Below are 23,665 nucleotides of genomic sequence, written 5' to 3' on the forward strand. Positions count from 1 at the left end.
ATGTATAATAAAATTAAGGTTAAATAAAAAAAAAAATTACGGAAGGCATTTAATTAGATTAAATGTAAATCAAATTAATTCTGTACAAATTGCTAATTTAGTAGTAAAATAGATGTAAAGTGGTGAATTAAACGATTCATTTAAGCTGGATGTAAAGAAGAAAAAGAGGAATACAATGCCGTAGAGACACAGCAAACGAGAGAGAAAGAGAGAAAGAGCGAGAGAGAGAGATAATATATAAACCGGTCCGAAAGTGCAGCGGGAAAAGTGAAAGACAGTAAGTGGAAAGGGGAGGAAGTGGTCAGCCGGACAGGCCGAATCCACCTCCAACCACAACTAACAACTAGCCAAGTTAGCTAGTCCAGGCCGTCCGGGGTCGGGACGAGAGAAATTTCTCGCCGAGAACTGCCGGCGCTCTGGTAAAGTGTGCGGGATCACTTCAATTAATTAAAGTCTCGTCTCGGGGAAACTTTGCCTTTGTGGGTATCACGGGAACGTACAATGACTCGGGACTACCGGACGACTTTCCGGTGACCAACGCGCAAACCGGAAATTAATTTTTTAAGAACGTAAGTTTGAAGCGGGCCGCTCAATGTCGAGCTTTCTTTTTTTTCTTTCGTATTGATTTAAATATTTAAAAAAAAGACGTACGCGGAATTTGAATTTTTAATGCGATAAGGCAATCGCGAAATGTAAGTAGCGGCTAGTTAACGGAAAGTGACTCCAGAGATAGATGAGAACATTAATGACTCGACGGGTTAAGCTTCGACGTTCGACGGGTCTCTCCAGCGATCATTTTCAATTTGCTGCCTGTCCCTCCGCGAGCATCGAGATCAATTCGTAATGGCTGTTTATTGTTTCACCGCTACGGTTCACCATAACATGATATACCGCCATGCTCCGATGCGGATACATTTATTCGCAATTATGCCCATCGTTTTGCACCGTATATTAATGCGTGTGCACGAATTATTTCGTGATAAAATGAATTTCGTACATTTATTAAAATACTGCTGTACTCTCAAAAAAATAAAAAGCTACGGGCATAGACATTCAGAAAGCGATTAATATAATATCGATAGCAGCATAGTCACGATAATAAAGCTACAGTTAATAACGAAGTTTGATAATATAATCCGAGTGTCAAAGTAAAGTTGGATAATCCTCGGTTGATCCGATATAATGCAGAAAGACAAAAAAGTTTCGTCGCGTGCTCTCCGTCGCGCAAAATGCTCGCATGCAAAATGTTGACCGTGGAATTTTCAGCGCGGCGGACCGCAAATATTTTCTCAGCCTTATTCGACGCGACTAAGACACATAAATCGTCTCCCGAAATTACACCGTCGATTCGCCGATAAATATGTCGTGGACCGTTAAATCATTTAACTTATGTGCTGCCATTATCGACTGGAAAAAATTTATAGGGCCGTTGGCAGAAGGGCACGGTTTATCGAGCCGGGTGCGCGAAATCTACCTGACGTCGTTCCTCCCCCTCCCCCCGATAGCATTTTTCGCATATTCCAAAAACAATCGTGCCTCGTACAATCGACGAAATGACCCAGCCGGTTCGACGACGCTTGATTTACGCGTTCGCCACTGTGCACCGACTTTATGTGCGCCCGTTTGAAGCTCACGCTCGCTGTCGCGTCTACCGATTCGGAACGGCCGTCACGTTCTCCATTGTTAAACTCGAAATGTACACACTCTGACCTCGCTGTTCTTAATCCTATGGACGACCCAGTTTTGTGAACGTAAATAGGAAAACATTGTCTTTTTTTTTTTTTTCTTTTCTTGTGAAAGCTGCATCGTTAAAAAATACCGTCGGCATTTACTTGCTTTTAGAAAATTAAAGCTTACGCAGAGCGTTTTAATTATCCAAGAAAGCACTTATACCCTATATGATAAAACAATTTCAAGTCTTACGGAAAGAGAGTACTTTCAATAAACTCCTTCTCTCGCTGCTCATCGCGATAAGCGTTAAACGCTATTTTCAAAATCTTAACGCCATAACGTTCGCCACTTCACCGAGATGAGGGACGGAGGTGCTTTGCCATCATGGTTGCGGACAAGGAGCAAGTTATCTTACAACGATGTACGCACACTTATACGCGAAAACGAGTCCTGTGGGCGTCGGAATTTTGAAGATGTCGCCTCCGACCCTGTTGGAAAAGTTGGAGTGTAAATAAGATAACGACGGAGGGTCCACTGTGCGATTCCATTTTGTAACCGGCTCCGGGGAACGGTTATGCGCTGGTCCCTTCGAGGGAAAAGGCGCTTCCCGCGGAAGCGTAAAACGAATCTCGAGTATCCCTCCCGAAGGTACTTTTGGGTATTACCATCGAATTTAAGCCGCTGTTAACCCGCGGGACTAGAACGTGTGTGCGGCTCGTAAAATCCGTTTCGTCTCAACACTTTTCTCGGCTACGAGAGCACTCGTTTCGCTTGGCATCAAACAGCAACCACATCGACGGCGCTACGGCTGAAAAGTACATGAAGCGGTAATGTCTTACTTCGTTCGCGGCCGAAAATCACCTCGTTGCCTTCAATGTATCCGGGAGAATCGAAATAATCCTATCTTACGGTCTCAAGACGATTTTCCTCACACAGAATATAAAACGCTGTCTTATCAATGATTCGTTACATTTTACCGCTATTCTAAAGAAGGGGGCTTTATGCAATTTGTCAGATAAAAAGTAAAAATTAAAACGTTCGGGGATTACCTCGTCTTACTGAAATTCGTTGAACGTGAATAGAGAAGTTTTCAAAAAAAAACTTTTTTTTTGTATTTTAAACTGTCGGCTCGCACTATCCACAGGACTTTCGAACGTCGATTGCATTTGATAGGTGTCAGAAATCTCGGGATTCTCACGTGATAAATTTTAAAATTTACGCGAGGTGACATACCGCGGTGTGGGAAAGTCTGAGAAATGCGAATATGTCCAATCGTATTGACACCTCTCGGTGCGAATTTGACAATGGAAAATAATGCAAGTCAATAGAGGTAAGGCACGAATGTGGCTATCCATTCTACTGTTGACGCGGCTGTGCGGACCGCATATGCGAATATTATGCGCACCGCAACGGAAACGTGAACCGCCGCAGAATTCGATCGAATATGACGAAATATATTCACGGAATTCACTGGTTGATCTGTCTACAGATGATCCAATTCAACTGGACTCTCCTTCCCCCTCGTATCAGTTTACATAAGTGTTTAAATTTATAACAATTTCTCTCTCGCATATTTGGCAAAAACGAGAGAGCTCGCTAGATCCGTGGCGATTTTCGTGGCCAGAAAAAGAGAAAGAGAAAGAGAGTGTGTGAGAGAGAGAGAGAGAGAGAGAAAGAGGAGGGGGGAGGATAGAGAGAAGAGCTGCTCTAATCTACATACTTGATCCAGTTATTTAATCGAATCACGCGCACTCGAACGAATGCGGTCGCGAATCTATCGGCCACTACCCTGGGGATACCAGAGTACATAGAGTACAGCTTGCGTTCGTCCGTACCGTATACTATTTCCCCGATCTACATACAAATATGGATTCATAATCATTCTCGTTATTTACTCACGTGGATCGAGAATGTGTTTGATTTTCCGAGCGCTCGTTGGACCGACTCAGAAACTATATCTCTCGCTCGTGCTTCTTAATCCAGCCGATATTGAACATTGCAAAATGCAAGAATGTGACCAAAGTATCATATCAAAGTGCGCCAGATCGAATGCCAGCTCGGTCGCTATTAGAACAAAATATTCAATTCTTTTTTTTTTTTTTATTTCTTTTTTTTTTCTCGAAAAAGTTTCTGCTGATATTTGATCTATATCGTTACATTAGTCCATTAGCGACCATTCAACGAATTCGAACAACAACGGATGGAATTCCCGTATTTTTACAATATGGATTTATGGCCGTATCGTACATATTGTTACAATAGACAATGTAGACTGCGCCGCGTATCGTATTACACGTGTATCGTATTCCGCTCCAATTTGATTCGTTTTTCATCAAATGCCGGCTGGCATGCAATGCCTATAGAATTGACAAACGTTCCATGAGCTACATCTTCGTTCCGTCGAGAGCGAATACGGTGCTCAGCGGACGACGGCTGTAATTATGTGAATAATTAATTGAAACGCGACGTCAGGCCACCCCGTTACTGCGGGCCACCGCATGACCGGGCCCGGTACCTGCTCCTTTCGCGCACACCGTCAGATTCGATTAACAACCAGGTCGGGCATCCCTGATAATGAAGTCCCGAGCCGCGTAAATCCGGATGGGGAAAATTTCTCTCCGGAGAATGAGAGATTTTCTCGCGCTGTTATTTCGATAATATCGACAGTCCGCTCTTCGTCTTACGAAACAGTCTCGAATCCGCCTGGCAGACATCGCGCGAACTGTCCACGGGGCGGAAATACATATTTCTCGTTTCTTTCTTTGCGCGGACAGTCGGAAAAATCGGGAACATTAATCTTGAGACTTTGATATCGCGCACGCGAAAGCACAAATGGCGACATACTTGACAGAGTGTCTCCGTCAACCGTAAATGCGAAGCTGTAAGATTGGTACGTTTCTCGCGAAAAGGACTTCTACGACGGGCGTGTCAGCTAAATTTGTTACAATGCTCTCGCCGAGAGCAGACGAATTTTCGCATTGAACGTAATCTCGCGGACATTTTCGAGTCGCGCATCGCGATTATTAATTCGCTCCCGAGCTACTTTAGCGCGCGTGTCGGAAAGCTGAAAATCAGTATTGTTTGCAATATTTACAACCGACAGCGGTTATAAAGTTCGCTTGCGAGTCACCTACTTTCTCAAACGAGAGTTTAGGCGACGCTGCGCGTCCTCTCACGATGATTTGGCGCCGTTAACTTTCTGACGATTTTCCCGGACATTTATGACGCACAGAGTTTGAGAGCGGGTCACCGCACCTCGTTACGTCGGTGCTATTTGCTCGTGGAAGCGCAATGGGCGAACTGGACGAACGGTATACATGCACAGATCGTCGCAAAATGTCGAGCTTACGCTCGATATAATATGAATTAATTTGATTAATATCCATGTGTCCCTTAAATTGGTTACAGCGAGAAATTCAATTTTAATATTCACAATACTAAACGGCTCGAAAACTGAATTCTAATTATTCTGCCGATACCAACTGAAATGTGACATTTTGATTTTTCTAATCGAGTCAAGGACTATCGGCATTTTACTATTTTCTCTGAAACAAAGCAGTATCATTTAAAATTTATTACGCCGAGTAGAGATTCTCAAGCGAAATAAATATCTGGCATATCCCGTCGTCGCGCGTACATTCTTTAGTTGACACGCCCGCAAGTGAACAGCGTAGTCGGTCTGCAAATAAAAGCGAGTACGAACAGCGCGGTATATTAAGATTACACATTGATTAGATTCAAACTCGTAAAGCAACGAACTTCTTATTTACGGGATACGTGACTCGGGACTTCGCCGTAGACGTAACGTGTCGGGAAAGCCGGAGAGGAGCGGGTTTCGCGGCAAGGTCGGTGAAACCCCAACCGTCCTGGAAAAACTTTAAAAGGAAGACAAGAGAAAACGCTGGACCGCCGGTAATAAAAAAGAAAAAAGAAAACAAAAAGAAAAAAAGTAAAAAGAAAAAAAAACGAAATAGACTTGCTCGTAGAAATAACTCGCGCGTCCAATCCTCGATCGGAATGACGACGACGAGGGACGGTTAAATCGATCAGTCGACGGACGCGTAAACCAGCGAGACATATAAACGACGGAGGACGGAGACGTCGACCGATCAATCCGGCCTCGGGGGCGCAACCCGAATTCCACGCTTGACATTTCAATCTCCATGTGGCGAAGGCGCCTGGACGGATACGCGGCTCGTTAGTCGTTGCATGTGTCGGTTTATGACAACGATCAGATCTAACGAGATGAAACGGACAGCGCTTTAAGATCACTTCGCGAGATGAGACGAGGCTATCGCTGCCTGCCGTTTGTGCTTAGTGTCCTAACAATGTCCTTTTTTTTTATCAATTTTTTTTTCTTTTTCTAGCACGCAGATTATATTCTCGCACACAAGGAAAGTCGCATAGAATACAAACAGAATCTTTCTCTCACGCAGATACTTCAAACGTGCACCTAGCAATACTGTACATTCTATTGTAGTTGAAGATAATTTACAGGTGGATTGCAACTAGGAAATGCTGTGCTGAAGAATTGAATTACGCACCTTGATCGTTCGTCTCTCTGTCGTCTCTCTGAAGTACAAAAATTTCTAAACTTGTTGCATTAAATTTTCATGACTTTGTAGATGGAATGATAAGATCTTTTTCTCTCTAAAAATAGTTTTTCTTGCGTAAAAATACTATCCGCCGGTTTCTTACAAAAATATTGTACTCTTTTGTCTAACAGAAATACTACTCTTTTAAAAAGCCATACACTGTGAAACAAAATTTAGCTTATTGCAAACTGATGAAGGAAGAAAAGAGATCATAGAAATCGGAGAATACCGCGCACGTAAAATTCTGCATAATAGGGAAAAGGCGACGTACGCGGAGTTAAGTTATCGTATCAGCTAACCCTTGAGTATCGGCATTGGATTAATTGACGATCGAGGAATCTTCGATATCGCGTGTCGCATCGGACGCATAATTTCCGTCGCGCGAGTACACGCTGCGAGGATATTAATATCGCGGCAAGCGTTTGTAGAGTCGAAAATCGCGAAGATGTACGCGAGAAAGTCGGCTCAGCATCCTGGAATAATTTAATCGTTACGTTCACGTTGCGCAGACGATCGACGTTTCGAAATTTCTCAATACTCGGCGCCTGCGTGTTACAACGGGGCGCGTCGTTGCGGCAGTCGCTAACGGACGGCGGGACTTTTCCCGTCATCGATCCATAATATTTTTATATTCCTGCTGACCCGATCGCGTAATATTTTCACCTTTACGCGGTATTTACGCGGCGCACGCATCAACAGGCTACGCGACGACACTCGCGAGCGTAGACGGAACCTATAATTAACGTTGCGCAATTTTCCTTTTTTCCCCCCCTTTTTTTTAGAAAAGAAAAGAGGGTGTATTCGAACGAGAAGCGTGCATTGTGAAACTCTATCTATGTGTAGATCGTCGGGCTTGCGATCGTTTTTGAAACCACTTACAAGCATTTATAAATTTACGAGTGTTCCAAAAAACATTTTACATCACTCACGTTAAATATCTGAAATATGCTAATAAAGATAAAATGCTAGTATACAAATAGATTATAAAAAGCTATTGGCGTAATTAGATGCAGATTCAACAAGTTTGTATTTCATTGGCAAACAAAAAAATTATTTGTTAAATGCAATGTCAAATTTTTAGCTTCCCGCGTATATTCTTATACGAATTACACTCTCTTACAAAAAAGTGATGACAAATTTCGCTTACTTTTTTGAACCACGAATATCAAATTTTTTTTTCATGCCAAACAGCACTATTAGGTAAAACATTAATTCTAATAAAATTTTAAAATGAGCATAGGCACGGTTTTAGAGATACAAGAGGATGAAAGTCATGGATTATGAAAAACCATCACTTTCACCCCTTCATATCTCCGGGACCGTGCCTGTGCTCATCTTAAAATATTTCTGAAATTAATATTCCATCATACACATAGTACTATTTGACATAAAAAGAGGTTTGAAATTCGAGGTTTAAAAATAAACCGAAAAAAAGCAGGTTTTCTTGCGATCACTCTTTTAAAACCATTTTATTATTTGATTATTATTTTTACACGGTATTTAAAATAAGTTTTAATTAAAACGTTTTTTTTTGTTCGCTGTATTGTCTAAAAACAATTTTGTTAAGAGATGAATAATGATACGTACATCCCGATTAAGCCATTGCACATCTCGGTACTGCGCTGCTTTTAGAAACAATTATATCGTCCCGCTAGCGAAATTTTCCGCGGAGTTTATTCATTTATTCATCGTGCATAGGGTGCGGTATAAAGTCTTCCCACAGCTGGCAACCGGCCGCATGTCAAACGAGCTCTTGTGCGGCAAGTTCTTAATTACCTTTGATAATTATCGCTCCGCTTTTTTAGCGATTCGGTCGAGCTTGTTCACTGTGGATTATCGCGTACCTTGAATCGGTGTTAAGTACTATCGTCCCGCCGATATTGTTTAAAGATACACCCAGCGTTTCGGTGCATTGAAGAGGGAGGGGCGGGGGTGCTCGTTACCCGCGGAACAAAAGGAGGGTGGCCGACTACCATCCAGGGTGCGCGACTTACTTGTTGCTCACAACACCGGAGTGCTCTTCTCTCATGAATATCGCGAGCCACGAGAGAGCGACGTGCCGCGTGAGCGAGAACCCGCGGAACGAACGGAGAACGAGGCACAGGCAGGAAACATAGAGACCGAAGGGGTGGGTCAGCGATCCTCGAGAACAGAATTTATCCCGAAAACCCGACAATAGGCACCGCAGCGGGATTTGCCTTTGTTCGACGTGGAACAATCGACGAAAACGCCCCTCGGAATTCATGAACGCGACAGCGTGTGGACTTTGATGCACGCCGGTGCATCTAGAGGCTCGTAAAAGGAAGAGAAAACGGGAACGGCTCGATAAACATTGTCTTTTAATCCACGTCCATCCCACATTTTATTCCCGAGGCCTATCGCCGAATATCCTTCCGTCTCGCTACCCTGAGAGTGTCAATTTTATTTACTCGCCCGCGCTTTGATTATCGCCAGTCAATCACGCTTGAAATGTAATCGTTTCCGGGACTGATGTACGAATATAAACGCGAATACGTCACATCAGCGCGCGACTTTATTTCGTACGCGAAAAGAAAATCGTCATTTTATTTATATATTCTGTGATAAAATAGACTTTTTCAATTTATATTTTATCGCAATTTTCTATTTTTAACGCTAAACATATTGATAATAAATTTTCTGATTGGACACTTGCCTATCGCGAAAATCGGGCAAATAAAATTATGATTAGTAAATATTACTCAATTAAATTTTTTTTTTTTTTTTGACGCGCGTGGAAAATTAATTTTAATTAATTTTACGCAGTTAATTTTAGAATCAATAAGATTTTACTTCGGCAAAAGATTAACTTAAATTTAAACGCTTAAGCTTAAAAGGTTTTGTTTTACTCTTTTGAGCCTTAATTCACCGAAAGCGTAAATTTAAATCTCCATTAAAACCATTATTTTTCTTAGCTTCTGCCCGCCGGTAGTCTTGTGGTCGAAGCGACATTCAACAGTTCCTGTACGTTCGGGGCGCAATTCAACTCTACTATTGTTATTTCGAAGGTCCAATTCACACAGACGTTCTTTCGGAAATTGAGGCGTTCAAGATCGGACTTTTCGTACAAACACTCGCCGGCGCTTGCTTGGGGAACCGAATAAAGTACATAAGCCTCTCACAAGTTACGTCCATAACATGGCAATGTGAGTGAGCCGACCATCCTTTTGTCCGTTTCTCTCCTTTTTGCGCGGCTTTCATACTCACTCTTCCGTCGGCTTTTCGGATGGTGCTAAGCTCCAGATAAACGTGCCGAGATATATGTATCCTGATTATCATGCGCCGACCTATCTCGAATGGTAGTAAAATCCGCATCGTTGCGTCGCCGCGGCGAAACAACATTTAAATCTTTAATGTGCTTTTTATTCCGTAACCTTATCGCGTCTCACTTGTTGCCGCGATGTCACGATTGTTTTATTTTTTATTTTAATTTTTTTTTTCTTTATTAGAAACGTCAGATCGACGCGATACTAATTCGAACAAGTAGAAGTTACCGCGGATACATACGTCACACGTATAAATTCTATTTTCCGCAAACTCGCGTCGTCGCAAAATAGCCGCGGCGTCTCTTAACTCGCTTTGAATGCCTTTTCGCTTCGTTTCACACTTTGCTAAGCAACGTGCCAACAACGGCTAAAAAGATTTCGCGTAACGACAGTTTGCGGTATGCGCGGAAGTTCCTTACATTCTTAACCGTCCTATGAGCCATCCCCGGGGCAAGTACTTAACGTCGAGGAATCGTTAGGCATTCAGGTACTTGGTTTCTCTTCGAGCGGAAACTTTTGCGGCCACTGTTGTCATAGGGTCGAGGGGTATTAACGAAAACTTTCGCAAGTTCGTGGGAAGTTTATGATGGCGCGCGGTATCGAGTGCAATGCAATGTCAAGCTGAATTGTAACTTCCATTACACGGGATTACGCTAAGTTACATCACACGGGTAGTCGCAACTTCCCTGATACAATGTATTACTCGTCAGTGATAATGGAAGCGGGATGACGTGCATTACCGTACTTCATAAAATTTCCATTTGGCAGACAGCGCGCGCATGCCATTTGCCGATGGGTGAAAAATAAAAAAATCTCTCATCCCCGTCCAAGGAAATTCTAGGAAAATCACATTGAAGATAAATTCGTAATTGTTACAGCTCGACGTAATTGACGTCTCTTATCAACGTACGCACCGGAAGCGATCCGTCAATCTCGCGGTAATCTGTCAAAAGATCGCCGTAATGTCCATATCAATACGTTCCCCGATGTCGTTATAATTAGCCCTTTACAATTTGATCATTAAATTCAACGCGCCGTTATTGCAGGTTCTATTGACCGCCGGGGTCGCCGATAATATCGAGCGCCACGTGTGCGATTTCTCACGATATACCGTTTATAAATTACTGTAACCGCAATATATTTTCTTCGTAGCTAATTAACATGCATTTGCGCAATAACATATCGCGATAACGTCCATAAAACGCCTGTAGTGGTTTCTATCTCGTTGTATCGCGCGCATTCTCACACGCATTCAGAGACAAATGCGGCAACGCATAACGAAGTTCCCATAAAAGAGGAATACGATCGACAAAATCCAATGCCCGGTACTCGTTGCAACACAGTTTCATTCCGTCGTGCACGAACGAGATTAATTAGCCGGACACACTTTTTGGAGCGAAACCCCCGTTTCTCGTTAGTCTTCATTAGCCACACAACAACGACGACGACAATGCCGCTATCCATGACGCGCCGGAATAAACGTGCATTAGAGGAGAAGCGTTCGACCGGTTTTTCGAACCGATCGATTTCGCAAAGCCTATTTTCCTTCGCGTCGGGTTGCGCGCGCGAGATGGAGTTCGATTAAAGCATTCGTTAATCGGCGTTAAGGGAGAACCGTCGTCGCGCAGCTCGTCGCGATATCTGGGACAAACAGTAAAACACACAAAACCAACGGGACCGCATTTAATATCTTATTGCGAATAAACGAATGAGCGCGGCAAGATCACGTACGAAGAGAGATGCAAAATAATACGATTAATACAATGGCGCTGAAAATTCAATTCCTCGTTGAAATTAATTAACTTCATTCTCCTGAAAGACTCGCCCGAGCGCTTTCCCCCCGTCCCACACTTTTTTCCCCCCTTCGTCCCATCTTATCCCTCACATTCTCCATTTCGCGATAACGTGTAAAAGTAACGAGAGGCGCGAGGGCTTTAACGATACGACGGTATCGATTTTCGATTGGCGCGAACGACATCCTCGAAACCTTGGACAATGCCAATGCCGCCTTCTTGTAGCGATTCCAACCGAACATTAACGTCGTTGCCATCTACGCTCAACATTTTCGCGAGCACACGGTATCAATTTCTACAGGCTGCCTCGCCGATCGTCTAAATATTCGATTTATCTCTGCCGAGCGGTATACTCGGCGTTACGGCACAATAGACGTCCGTGTTTTATTAACACGTTTCCTCGAGAAATATCTCCCTACCGCCTTAACGCGCGACACTCGAAAGCGTAATAAGCTTCTAGATAAATATGTTTAAAAAAAAAGAAAATTCATGCGCACATGTTTCTGGGGCTAGTAAAAATATCTCTTTATCCTTTATTTTATCCCTTATTCCGCCATTTAAGCGGTCGCTTCGAATTATTCTTAAGGGATTAAACACAAACTGGTTCGCAGTGTCCTTTCTCTTCCACTTCCCCCTTTTCTCCTTTCATCCTTTGCCTTTTTCATCGCACTTAAAGAGCCTCTCGTAAAAGCAGTCCTAAACGGTTTGCATTTTCATGAATAACATTCGCGAGTGTCCCATTTTATCGTTCTCCTTCACCCTCGTGATTCTCATCTTATTATTCATTCAGGATGTTGCATGAAAGATGTTACGATTTAGATATATGGCGAAAGTACAAGGCGTAATATGCGGGAAGAAATATGGCGCGTTCATAAAACAAGATAGAGATCGGTAATCTCGACGTTTTTAATTACGCTCAATTTTTAAGTTAATTGACGTTATTCTTTTATTTTTTATTTTTATTTTTTTTTTCGCGCAAGTCTTTAACGGATATTATAATGTCGCGAGTAAATGTAATTGGAATGGAGAAATTTCCATGCCCCAAATATCCCATCCGTCTCTCTATCTCCGACGTAAACGTGACACCCGCGTTCTCCGTTTGCTAATATCCTTCGTGTGCGATCTTGCCGGAAGCAACCGAGAACCGATTGACCTCCCCGCGTGCGGTAATTAAAGTGACGCGCGATTAAGTCGACCGCGAAACGATCACGATTGACGACTGACGAGGGTAATTAATGGAAGTATGATATGAAACGTTAGTGCGGATGAGGGTTTCGACGGGACGTACCAAACAAACGTGGTGGTCACGCATAACGGCAGTTGCCTGTACGTCCCTCCGGGCATCTTCAAGAGCACATGCAAGATAGACATCACTTGGTTCCCCTTTGACGACCAACACTGTGACATGAAGTTCGGATCCTGGACCTACGACGGCAACCAGGTACACTACTGTCTCCACTTACACACCGACACACGCTCAATACACACCGAGAGCACCAAGATTATATCGATCCCTTGAAATCTTCCGAATGAGCTACACGCGCTTGACTCGGGTGAACCGGAAGCGGAGGATGAGAGAGTGCGAAGGACCGCGAAACGTCCCAAGTGCGACCGATATGACCGCCGTGCGGTGCGACAAAAGATGGGATCTCACTTTTATGGTCTTCGAGAAGTACGCCGCGAAATTTCTATTCACCGCACGACGCGGAATAATTCCAATAAAGTCTCTAGAAGCTTTTGCTGTTTATCGGCACAATTTTTTTTTCCAAATTTATATTAAATTCAAAATTAATTTACTGTTTTATGATTTATAATCTTTTTGTCAAAAACTTGAATCGCTTACAATTATTCATGATAATGTATTTCAGCTAGTATAGAGTATAAAGCTATTTAAAAATTAATAAAGAGAATTTATAAAGGTCTGTTTTTAAATATCTTATTAACTTCACATTTAATATTCGCATTTATTAAACGCATGAAGCATTATAATTAAAGTTTGTTAAACATGTGTTTAAAAAATTTAAGGCTGTGCATTTACATGAATATATAATTTCTTACATTTTCTAACATAACGCGTATCTTGAAATTAATTAGCAATTAGTCCGTCGTCGAAGTCACAGCGATAAAAACTTGTCTTAACCGCGGCTCTTGCCGCTTAATTACCGTCCAATTACCAATTGCGCCCGTCTCGTTTTCGCTTAACGATCTCGCGGCCCAATTTCCATGCGGAAAACTGCCGAGAATTATCCCATCTGCGTCGCCCCCTCGGCGTGAGAAGCGGGGACTCCCGCGGGATCCCCGGCGCTTTATCGCCGTCGCAAATAGAGCCACTTTCGTTGTCCGTTCGCCATCAGGGATCCCTCGCTACCAAAGACCCGCTTCCCACCTCGTTCCTAGCCGTGACCAGAAAAACCCTATCCCGCGCCCGTGACGGGCACTTCGCGGCTTCTTCTGTCCGACACAAGACTCACGAGTGCAACACACAATAGCGATGCTCCATAGATAGCCGTTCTCACGCTTCGTAGCTTCAGCTCGGATCTATATACTAATATAGGCATATATATATATGATATATAGCATTACATGTTACACACGTACGACACACGTATCACACGCACCGTTTTCTATAATGTGTGAGTTAGATCGAGTGCCGCGTGAGAAAAGAAGACGAAGGAAGATAGAAAAATGTCAGGGGTACCCAGCACTCCAGGAGATAACGTACGTCGCGTTTCGTATTGCTTTCATTTACCGTTGAAAATTTTTGCAAGCTCTCTGTCGCTTCGGGTGGAATTTCTTACGAGGTCTATTCTACTATTGGCCCGTCGAGAAAGAAGAACGTTCATCTGTGAATAGTCGATTTCGCCGATCGTTATTAAATGCGCATCGATAAAAGCGTAATCAATTGCAAAGATTTTGTTGCGCCAAATAGGTCGTACACTACTATTTTATGCACACGGCAAATTGCGCAGCATCCCAGATGTCGATTAACACCCGGAAATATGCCGATGGCGCGCGGCTTAAATCGTCGGATTCGATCTTGCCCTGTTCAATTATTTCCAAATTGCGGGTAACTTGAGGTGATCACCATTAATGGAGCGATTTCCTCGCACTATTATGGAAACGCTATTTCCATGCGTTGAACCGACGGCATCAATTCTATAATGTCAGAAAGCTCCTAGCTACGCCCGAGCCGCTCGATCGTAATTACTTTGTCGCATAAATTTCTTAACAGTTCATGAATCGCATTCATCATTTCCCGCTGTCAATTAATTTTACATTTTCCAGAAAAAGTGATTCAATCGATGTTAAATGTGACGCGCTGGTATCACATTTCGGTCAAAGGAAAAAAAATTGAAAATGATGTGTTCAATCTTGTACGGTGTAAATAAAAAATTAGTTCGCCTCGCACGTGTCGCTTGATCTCGCGGCGCGAGCTTACCGTTATGTAACCTGCAACACGGATTTCGCGTACCGAAGTGAAATTTTGTTAAACTAGCTCTATTCGATTATACATCCGAATTGCGGGACAACCCATGGCGGCCATCGTTAATGGAACGATCTCGACGCTCTCGTGGATTGTGTCGCAGATATTTCAACGTACATTGTTAATGATAATTCCATTTGTGGCGTTAGATAAATCGCCAGTATTTAAATCGAGCAATTTGCTATACGTACACCTCCCGCCCAATCTCGTGTTACGAGATTATTATCCACGTCGATCCTTTTCAACGTTTTCCCTCGGATAATAATCGCGACATTTGCACTCGGACGTTTCCTCTTCGAAGAAGATTACATAGAGTCCCGAGAGACTATTCCTCTTTGCTTCTTTGTCGTAATTTAATCGTTCGTAAGTTCTCTCATCAATTATCAAATTATCAATTATCAAAGTTCTATGCAAAATCCTCGTTTAATTCCGCCTGCATAAGTTCCCTAATATTATCTACTTAATCTGAAATTTGAAATTGGCGGTACGCCAACATGTGAATAATTCCAAGTTTCAAGTTTGTACAAGCTGTCGTAATTTTTAGCACGTTGTGCTATCAAATTCGCATTGATATAAAACTCGGCGGGATGCAGGCCGTTGTAACATCTCGGCGATCTTATTTCTCTCCGTTACGCGGGCGCGATAAATTTTCGCACTGATATACGGAAACTGATCCCCGTCGTCGTAATGTGCACAGAAGCCGCGGGATGCACACGTTTGTACACAGTGGATATTAGGCGTATACACGAGACATCGCGCCTAACTCGCGACGTCGAGTTTGTCGAGCTCGTTCCCACGGCGCGCAGTTTGCAGGTCGCATATAAACGCCAAATGTTAAATTCATTTTACTTACGACCCGACCTCGACACTTCGCCACCGTCCGTGACAGTTTTCGACCTCTCGAGACCGTCTCGCAAAGAACTATTCAGGATCGGAGCGTAGAGAGGCACGGTAGTTCGTTCTGTCGCCCGAAATCACTTTCTGACGCAGAGAATTAATAAGGATCGGATTGAGCACTTTATCGCGCGCGTAAATGTAACTTAAAAACGCTCCGTTAGCTCGCAATTTGCAATCCGATTGTAATTTAACTTGTATTAAAATAATATAATCTTTTATCCAAATAATTGGCCCAGTAATGATACGTGAAGTTCGAATACATCTTGGGTCCGGGAGATGTTTTAAAATTTTTAACAATATCGATTCGAGCGCGATAAATGATTAATTAGCCATTAGACGTTTTAATTTTAAAAAATTATTCAACGATATAACTGCAGAAAAATAATACGTATTAATATACCTTCGTGATGACGTGGCTCATGTAAGAGATTTTTTATCTCTCGGTTTAACAGAAGACATTTACATATATTTTACGATTAGCAAGCAAGAAAAAAAATTGAGCTTTGTGTTAATGATTTATCGCGACACTGACGAAACATGCTACAATTGGTAGTGTTGAGCGATAAAGCAGACTGAAAATGACAAATCGTGATTTTTCCGGTTGTTCCATTGATGCACAGCTTTGCGAATGTTCACCAGCGGATAATGCACTTATCGCGGCGACAGAATGAGAACAACAAGTGTCTCTCACGCATACATGTACGTACCTAGGTACACGTGAGTAAAATTTTAATCGAATCGCCGTTGAAATTCAATATTAGTAATATTAACGTTATTCAAAAAAGATATTTTTTGTCGGGACAAAAACGGACATATTAAAAAGTAATCACCACGCGCGTACTCATATACATGCATATACTTCTTTGTTGGTATATTTTTATTTAATCCGTCAAATGAATATATTATCGCGAAATGTTGAAGATGTTGAAAATTAAAATTATACTAATCGATACATGATTTTTATGTAATTTTTTTTTTCTTTTCTTTTATTTTATTTTTTTTTTTTCGTGCCTTCGTTATATTTTGTGGTAATTTCTCGATTCATCAGCGTTATTGATTTTAATAATATCAAAATCATTAACCGCACGTGGCGGCTTTGTTGCACGCTTTGATGATAAATAAGGTGCATGCTTTAGCATTCTTATAAATTGCGCGTCCAACTATTTCCTCGCTGTCACTGCCGATAAATTTATAAACACTCCGTCATTCTTCTTTGTTCTCCTCGCTTTAATACGGCCGACGTCGATAAGACTAAAAAACTGCCATTGCTTTTCAGACGGAGGCTATCTCACCGGCAATAAATAATCTCCGTACTTCCGCAACGCGGTCGCGGTCTCATCGATTTCTAGTTCGAGGGCAATAAATTTAGTCATTATTTGTCTAAATGCGTACGAAGTTCCCCGTGTAGTTTCGCGTAACATCCATCTGCACCTGTTAATCGTGACACAGGCAGAATTTACCGTGGTACAATCATATTTCAGGCACGTTTGCAATTCAGATATTTGTTAACACACAAATCCATCATCTGTCATCAATCGACCTGTCGTATCGATTTTTGTATGCAAAAATTATTGCGCGATTTCCTAAAATTTTTTTTTTCTTTTTTATTTTTTTTCAATAAATAATACGTTTGGACACGGAGATGTTCTAAGCGCTATATTTTTATGTGTCACACGACCATGTCGCGCGCGAACTCTTTAAGAAGCGATCGAACTTAACATGATTTTACACGTCCGGGGGATAAAATCAGCTCTCCGATAAATGTCGCCCTTAAATAATAAATAATCTGTCCACTTTTGTACCTCTGTCTCTCCGATGTTTCGTCGTCGTCATACCACATATAATAAATTGACGGTGAAGTGCCTGCGTATTAGTTCATCGAACTTTGTCACCGACCGAAAGGCAAACTCGATAATAATGGAAACTTAATGAGGGATCAATGTCTTTCGAATCACCGTTGATCGTGCCGGGCCGGAGTATTATTAGCGACTCTCATAAAACGTTCATAGGACGGGAACGATTTTCCGATCGATAGTTAACTTTAATAACGAGGACGTCGTCGTGTGAGATGACGCCGCGCCTCTGTCTGCCACTTAAATCGATGGCCGTGGATATTATTACGCGGTTCTTTAAATTTTCTTTTTTTAACTGTTTCGAACGCATATTTTTCCCGTAGACAACGCCGGTTCGCGCCCACCGCACTTTATCCGCCATTAAAATCGCCCGCATTCCTGGAGCTTCTTTTAAATTACATTCGCCATTAAGTTCAGTCCATTTTAACTTTACGCTCATTTTAGCTTTACAGCGAACTCCACCGTGTTATAACATCGCCATAATCGTCCATTCACACTCGCGAACAATACGCGCGTTGCTTATTGCTTCGCCATTCGCGCGAACCTGTTATATGTTTAAATCGGATATTTCGGAACGCGGTGATCGTCCCGATCGTACTCGCGTACGAGGATCAAGTATAAACGAGGCTCGCGTTGTCGACTCTATGCCTGCGCATAAAAATTTAGTTCTGTCCGATATAGACAAATTTATTTATTTAACTTACAACGCAAACTCAACGTGCAGTTAATGGACGGGCGTGGTCTATACCGCAGAGACGGCAGAATTTTACGAGGTGGGCATAAACATTTACTGTTTCCGACAGGAAATTCGTTCGCGCGAGCGTTTTATTTGTGACAATAAAATTTTGATTTTTCATGCGACGCCCGTCTGTATTTTTCGCAACTGCGGCCCACGCGGTGTTAAATCGGCCTTTCATCGATACGCACATTTTTATCCATTTCTTTTTTCCCCTGCTTTCTTTTTTTTTATCAACAATTCGTTCTACTTGAATGATCAACCGAATTAATTGAGTATCCTCTTTCGGAGTGCTGGGACGACTTAACAAGTCGTTAGATGAACGCAGTCAAAACGACTGAGATTTTGCAACCACATCACGAGCGCAATTTAAGCACATTAATTGGCTATAGCTATGTTGAATCTTACATATAATGGTGTCGACATATACATTTAACCTTCCTACGTAGAGGAAGGCGCTATGATGGGCTGATGTCGCTTGCCGGTGTTACTTTGCTTTCACGGGCTTTTTCTTCGAGTATCAAACGAGAGCTTTCGCTATATATTTATATATACATATATACATACATACATAGGTATATACGACGAAAAGTGCGGAAGTGAAACAATAAAAAAGTGGGGAAAAGAATGGGGGAAAAGAGAGTGACGTGACAAAGGAGTGAAGAAATAGGGAAAACGATGGAAAAGCTAACACGATGCTTTCGAAATTTTATATACACACGAGTCACCCTACGCGTCTCCCCGCGAGAAAAGAGGACGCCGCGGACGTTAGGAAGGCGCTAGGGCCGAATACACAACCGACTCAAACTATACTTATACATGCTTCACACACATACATCGACCAGTCAAAGCAGGGACCACGTGATTATGTCTGAGCTGGGAAACAATTTTGCATGGAGCACATGTCCACGCCGTTCTACTATCGACTCCGCACCGATTGTCCTTCACAGATTATCCTCCACGGAAAAGCTGTCCCCCTGGCTCTTCCCGAGTCTCTCGATATCTTAAGTTTTATATAAGTTTTGTTAAGCTTCTTTTCTGTCCATTAATTTTTTTTTTCTTTTTTTTTCTTTCTTTCTTTTTTTCGGATTTTTTTTTTAATACTTTTACAACGACTAAAAACGCATGCCTGTATGTTATACGCTTCACATCTATTCAAATTCTTTCTGATTAATTTCTACTTCCTACCTTCTACCGCTTCGACAATTTCTCGTGCATGTAACGGTGATCTCTTTGCTGCGCATGACGTGCATATCTTGTCACGATGATAATTCGTAGCTAGAGGAAGGTGAGCCTGTTGTGCACTTCGCGTTGTGTAACCCGCTACTTCGGAATTAGTTCGAATCGAAGCTGAATAGTACTCGAGTATTCAGTAGCTTGTTGACAAGCGTTATTGGGGAATGTTGCGAGTATATCGAGAGATAATAGAGCTCTTTCGAGCATTTAATTTAGATTTTTTCAAGCGTTGAACTATTAAAAAGAAGACATTTTACTTACCGTTTGTAAGCATTACGTACACCGAGAGATCTATCTGAGTTCTTATACGCTAATTTTTCACGTAGAAGTATTGCTTTTTATAGCTTTTTAATGCGAGAATAAAGATAAGTGTCTAATTATATATCGGCTTGTACCACCAGCTTGGACAAACGTAATCTCTCAATTAAATTGTCAATATCGCAATTATTAATAACGAGTAAAACTTGCCATTACTGACCACGTCTTCTACGCTCTAAGAAAATTTGATTCAGTGCTTAATCAAGCAATTGATTACACGGAAGATTTTTCTGATATAATTCTTAAAATAAAGTTCGTATAGTAAGAGCGTTTCAATTAATACATGTTCAATTTTGCGATATTAAACGTTACGTTAAAATGATAACAATACTTGATCAAAATTTATAACGCGAAGGCACGGTGCTGATCAAAAAATCACGATTAGGAGAAACGATCAAAGGAGGAGAAATTAATGCCCCTCTTACTCGTGTCGATGGCGGATTATGGAAGTGCTCGCGCGTAATCCGCGACTACGCACCACTTTACGTAATCGCGCCTAGCAGCAGCAGCAGCCAAGGATCACTTTCCTCTCGAGTCGATTTATCCGAGGCAAGAGAGTGAGTGAAAGAAAGAGAGAAAGAAGAGAGAGAGAGAGAGATATGCCTTACTCGCGCTTATTCGGTGGGATAACTGACGACGACGCTCCCGTTCCATGCAATTTTCCGGTCGCTTCGTCATTGCCGACGCTTCCGGCCATTTCGTTTATGAACAATTTGCGAGGACTCCTCCTGATCCTCTTCTGCTTCTCGCTCGTGCTCTCTCTTTCCCCTTGTTCTCTCTATCTCTCCCTCCAACCTTCCATCTCCTCTCATCACCTTCTCTCTGTCTTAACTCTTCCTTTCCTCTCTTTTTCTCTACGTTCCAGCTTTTCTTCATTTTCCCCTTTATTATTTCTCATCTTTCCGAGGCGATCCGCCGACGCGAACGCGCGTTTTGGCCATCGTTCAAGGATTAAATCATTGCAATCTGCCGATTTCTACTACTAAGTCCAGACTGAACTTCCTACCTGCCGCGGAGTCGATAGTCTGAGTGACGTCTCCGTGCCAGCGACAGGCGAGTCCCCATTCTTGAGATTCTCCGTCCTGGTCGCACGCGGAGCTACGATTCGACACCCACGAGAGCTAATTCTCGATCGATCCCCATGCCAGTTACCCCTCAGACGCTTCGATCCGTTGGCCTTTCTTTTAGTAGTAACTCGTAGTAACGTTACGCGTGTTGCGAAACATTTCTTTTTAACTGTCTAACAACATTCGACCAATATAGCAAAACGCAGCGGCACGTTATTAATATAATCAACCAAATAATTATCAATTTTGTAATTAGTACAAATTACAAGATAAATATTACTAGCATTTAATCGATTCGAAACTTGGTATCGAAATGTTTGTCGACCGTCTGTAAACGTTTAATATGTAATTAAAATTCTTTTGAGATTTCTTAACAAAAAATGTACTTTACGAGTCAATACCTGCGAATTTATGACGACAGTGTTTCTTCGCAGTAACCGACAGTTCGCAATACAATCCGAGCAACTATGAACGCAGTTTGCAATTTGTCATAAAACACCGTCGACAAACAAATCGCGAATTGCCGCGACAATATAGAAGATGGAATAGGGATTGCGAGCCAGTGTTTGGCTATAGTTGGCGAATTGTTAATCGCGAATCGAGTTTATCCTTAATCTGCTTCACGGCAGATGGGTCGTCTATAATACAAATCAATGAACCGCCGACTGTGCGGATCAAGATATGCCGTGTGCACGCGATCGCGTATGAAGCACACACGTGCACGCACATCTGGCGAGAATTACGGAGGGAAAGGGACAAACGCGGTAGGATTAATTGAATATTGAATCGAAGTTCACACCTGCGAATATAATGTATTCAGCCGATAGTCGGCCAAAACTTTACCCACCCGATAGATCGTCGGGACGAATTACATTGTTGAAAATACTTTCGGCGAAGTTTCGCGATCTCAACAACGAAACTGCTGAGTTTATTCCGAATATGGTTCTGCTCGGCATTTAAATGCGAACTTGTTACAGAAGAAAAGATCAATTCTTAACGCATAGTCGAAATATCGTATTTTATTGAAGAAAAATGTTCGAGAGAAAGTTTAATTAAAAAAAAAAAAAAAAAAAGAAGACTTCGGCATTCGTCTTCATTTTGCTTCGATTTACACGAACGCGCGTAACACCTATTGCAACACAATCGTTAAATAATGTGACAATTCTCGAAGGGTCACGGATCGAATCTGTTTATCCGAGGAATGAAGGTATGCTGTAGTAGAGTTAAAATAAATTTTTAACGGAGAATTCAAAGAATGAGTACTCGCTGAACAAAGCTTAGGCTAAGTTCGCGTTCGCTTCGCGCACACCAACGTGTTTTCTTATCAAGAGATTTATGTCGTTATCGTTATTTTGAGCAAATTCGAGACGATCTTTCGAAAGGATCAAACTCCTCGTAACAATTTATTTATTAACGTTCCTTTTATCAAACGCGTTCACGTAGCTATGCAAGTGGAAAATACTTAATAATTTAATCTCGCTCATCGATATCATTTATTATGCAGAACATAGTAATTGCGTGTTGATTACGTCGTTCAGGTTTGGATGAGTTGGCTGCCCAAAGAGCTCTGAATTGAATATACAAATATTCACGACGCCGTATCGTTTTCATAGTATACATTATGTACATATCGGAAGAGTGATATCGTAGTTGCCGCAATAATTTTGCATTAATTCGAATCGTGCGTAAATAACACGCAGATTGACGTTCGTTCATTAATTATGTGAAGACCGATAAATTGAATCCGCATGTAAGCTGATCGTGCGTGCAACGTTAAACCGTAAAATTAAAACCGTAATGTTCGCTAATGGCTCTTTATTTTCGCGTTTTCGACAGCGAAAAGAAAACGAAGGGAAAAGCAACGTCTCGCGGTACGATCGCCGAGGCTAAACGAAATTTTCGCACGCGCCTCGCAAATTGCGAGCTCGCGCGTGTCTAATCTACGCTAAGCGCATAACACGTCGATAAATATTCGCGCGTATGCTGATCGGCGGCTTGCGGTTTACGCCACACGTACACGTACGCACAGCGGTTATGCCACGCGACGAGTTTCTTGTTGCCGAGCGACGGCGCAAGGCGCACGTTTCTCATGCCGCTTGCATTCGCGAATGATAGACCGCGAACAATCTCGCAGATTTTCATTCGCCCCCACGGCGCATTTCCCTTTCGCATTCACCGGCATTCACTGGGCGCGAAATACGCATCAACAGACGATCTTTCCACGGCAATTTAGCCGCGCTCGTTGTCGTCCCGGCTCATTCTCGAAAATTCAAAGGGCAAAGAAAATTTCAAATGCGACCCTATTCAAGGGACAAGATGGCGGGAATGCAAATGCGCGAGTGCACTCAAAGCTATTCGGCGCGGCGAGGAAAATCGTCGCGGGATCTCGTTTAAAGCGAGAGTTTCCAAGCCATCCCCCGGCATGCGTCGCCGGAGAAATTATTCTTAATTGGCCAATATTCCCGATAGGAATCGCGAAAGTTCCAACGGCGCGCTTCTCGCATGCGGATGATAATGATAATTTTCTCGTTTGCATACAATGTGTAATTACACGCGTGCATGGGGTACCACTTGCTGAAGTGGGCGACCGGCGGAGCCGGAACCGAGGGGAAAAATCGAGACGCGAGCTCGCGCCATGCCAAAAAATTCCATTTCGCGAGTCGCCCGGCGCGGCTAGAGTGCCATTTTTTAAATTTCTAATCGAGTCGTGACACGCGCGGCGCAGTTTTGC

The 23,665-nt window shown here is 42.5% G+C and overlaps 1 protein-coding gene across 7 annotated transcripts in view; it reads left to right on the forward strand.

Annotated features, from left to right (window-relative positions):
• The window catches only part of Nachralpha6 (nicotinic acetylcholine receptor alpha6), a 205,824-nt gene that overhangs the window by 89,614 nt on the left and 92,545 nt on the right, over positions 1-23,665 (forward strand). For all 7 annotated transcript variants that reach the window (XM_070657582.1, XM_070657587.1, XM_070657585.1 and 4 more), the window contains one exon: positions 12,604-12,784. In XM_070657582.1, the coding sequence (XP_070513683.1) occupies positions 12,604-12,784 (181 nt within the window). The remainder of the gene's footprint in view (positions 1-12,603; positions 12,785-23,665) is intronic.

The sequence above is a fragment of the Cardiocondyla obscurior genome, linkage group LG06, assembly GCF_019399895.1.
Source record: "Cardiocondyla obscurior isolate alpha-2009 linkage group LG06, Cobs3.1, whole genome shotgun sequence".
Lineage (NCBI taxonomy): Eukaryota > Metazoa > Arthropoda > Insecta > Hymenoptera > Formicidae > Cardiocondyla > Cardiocondyla obscurior.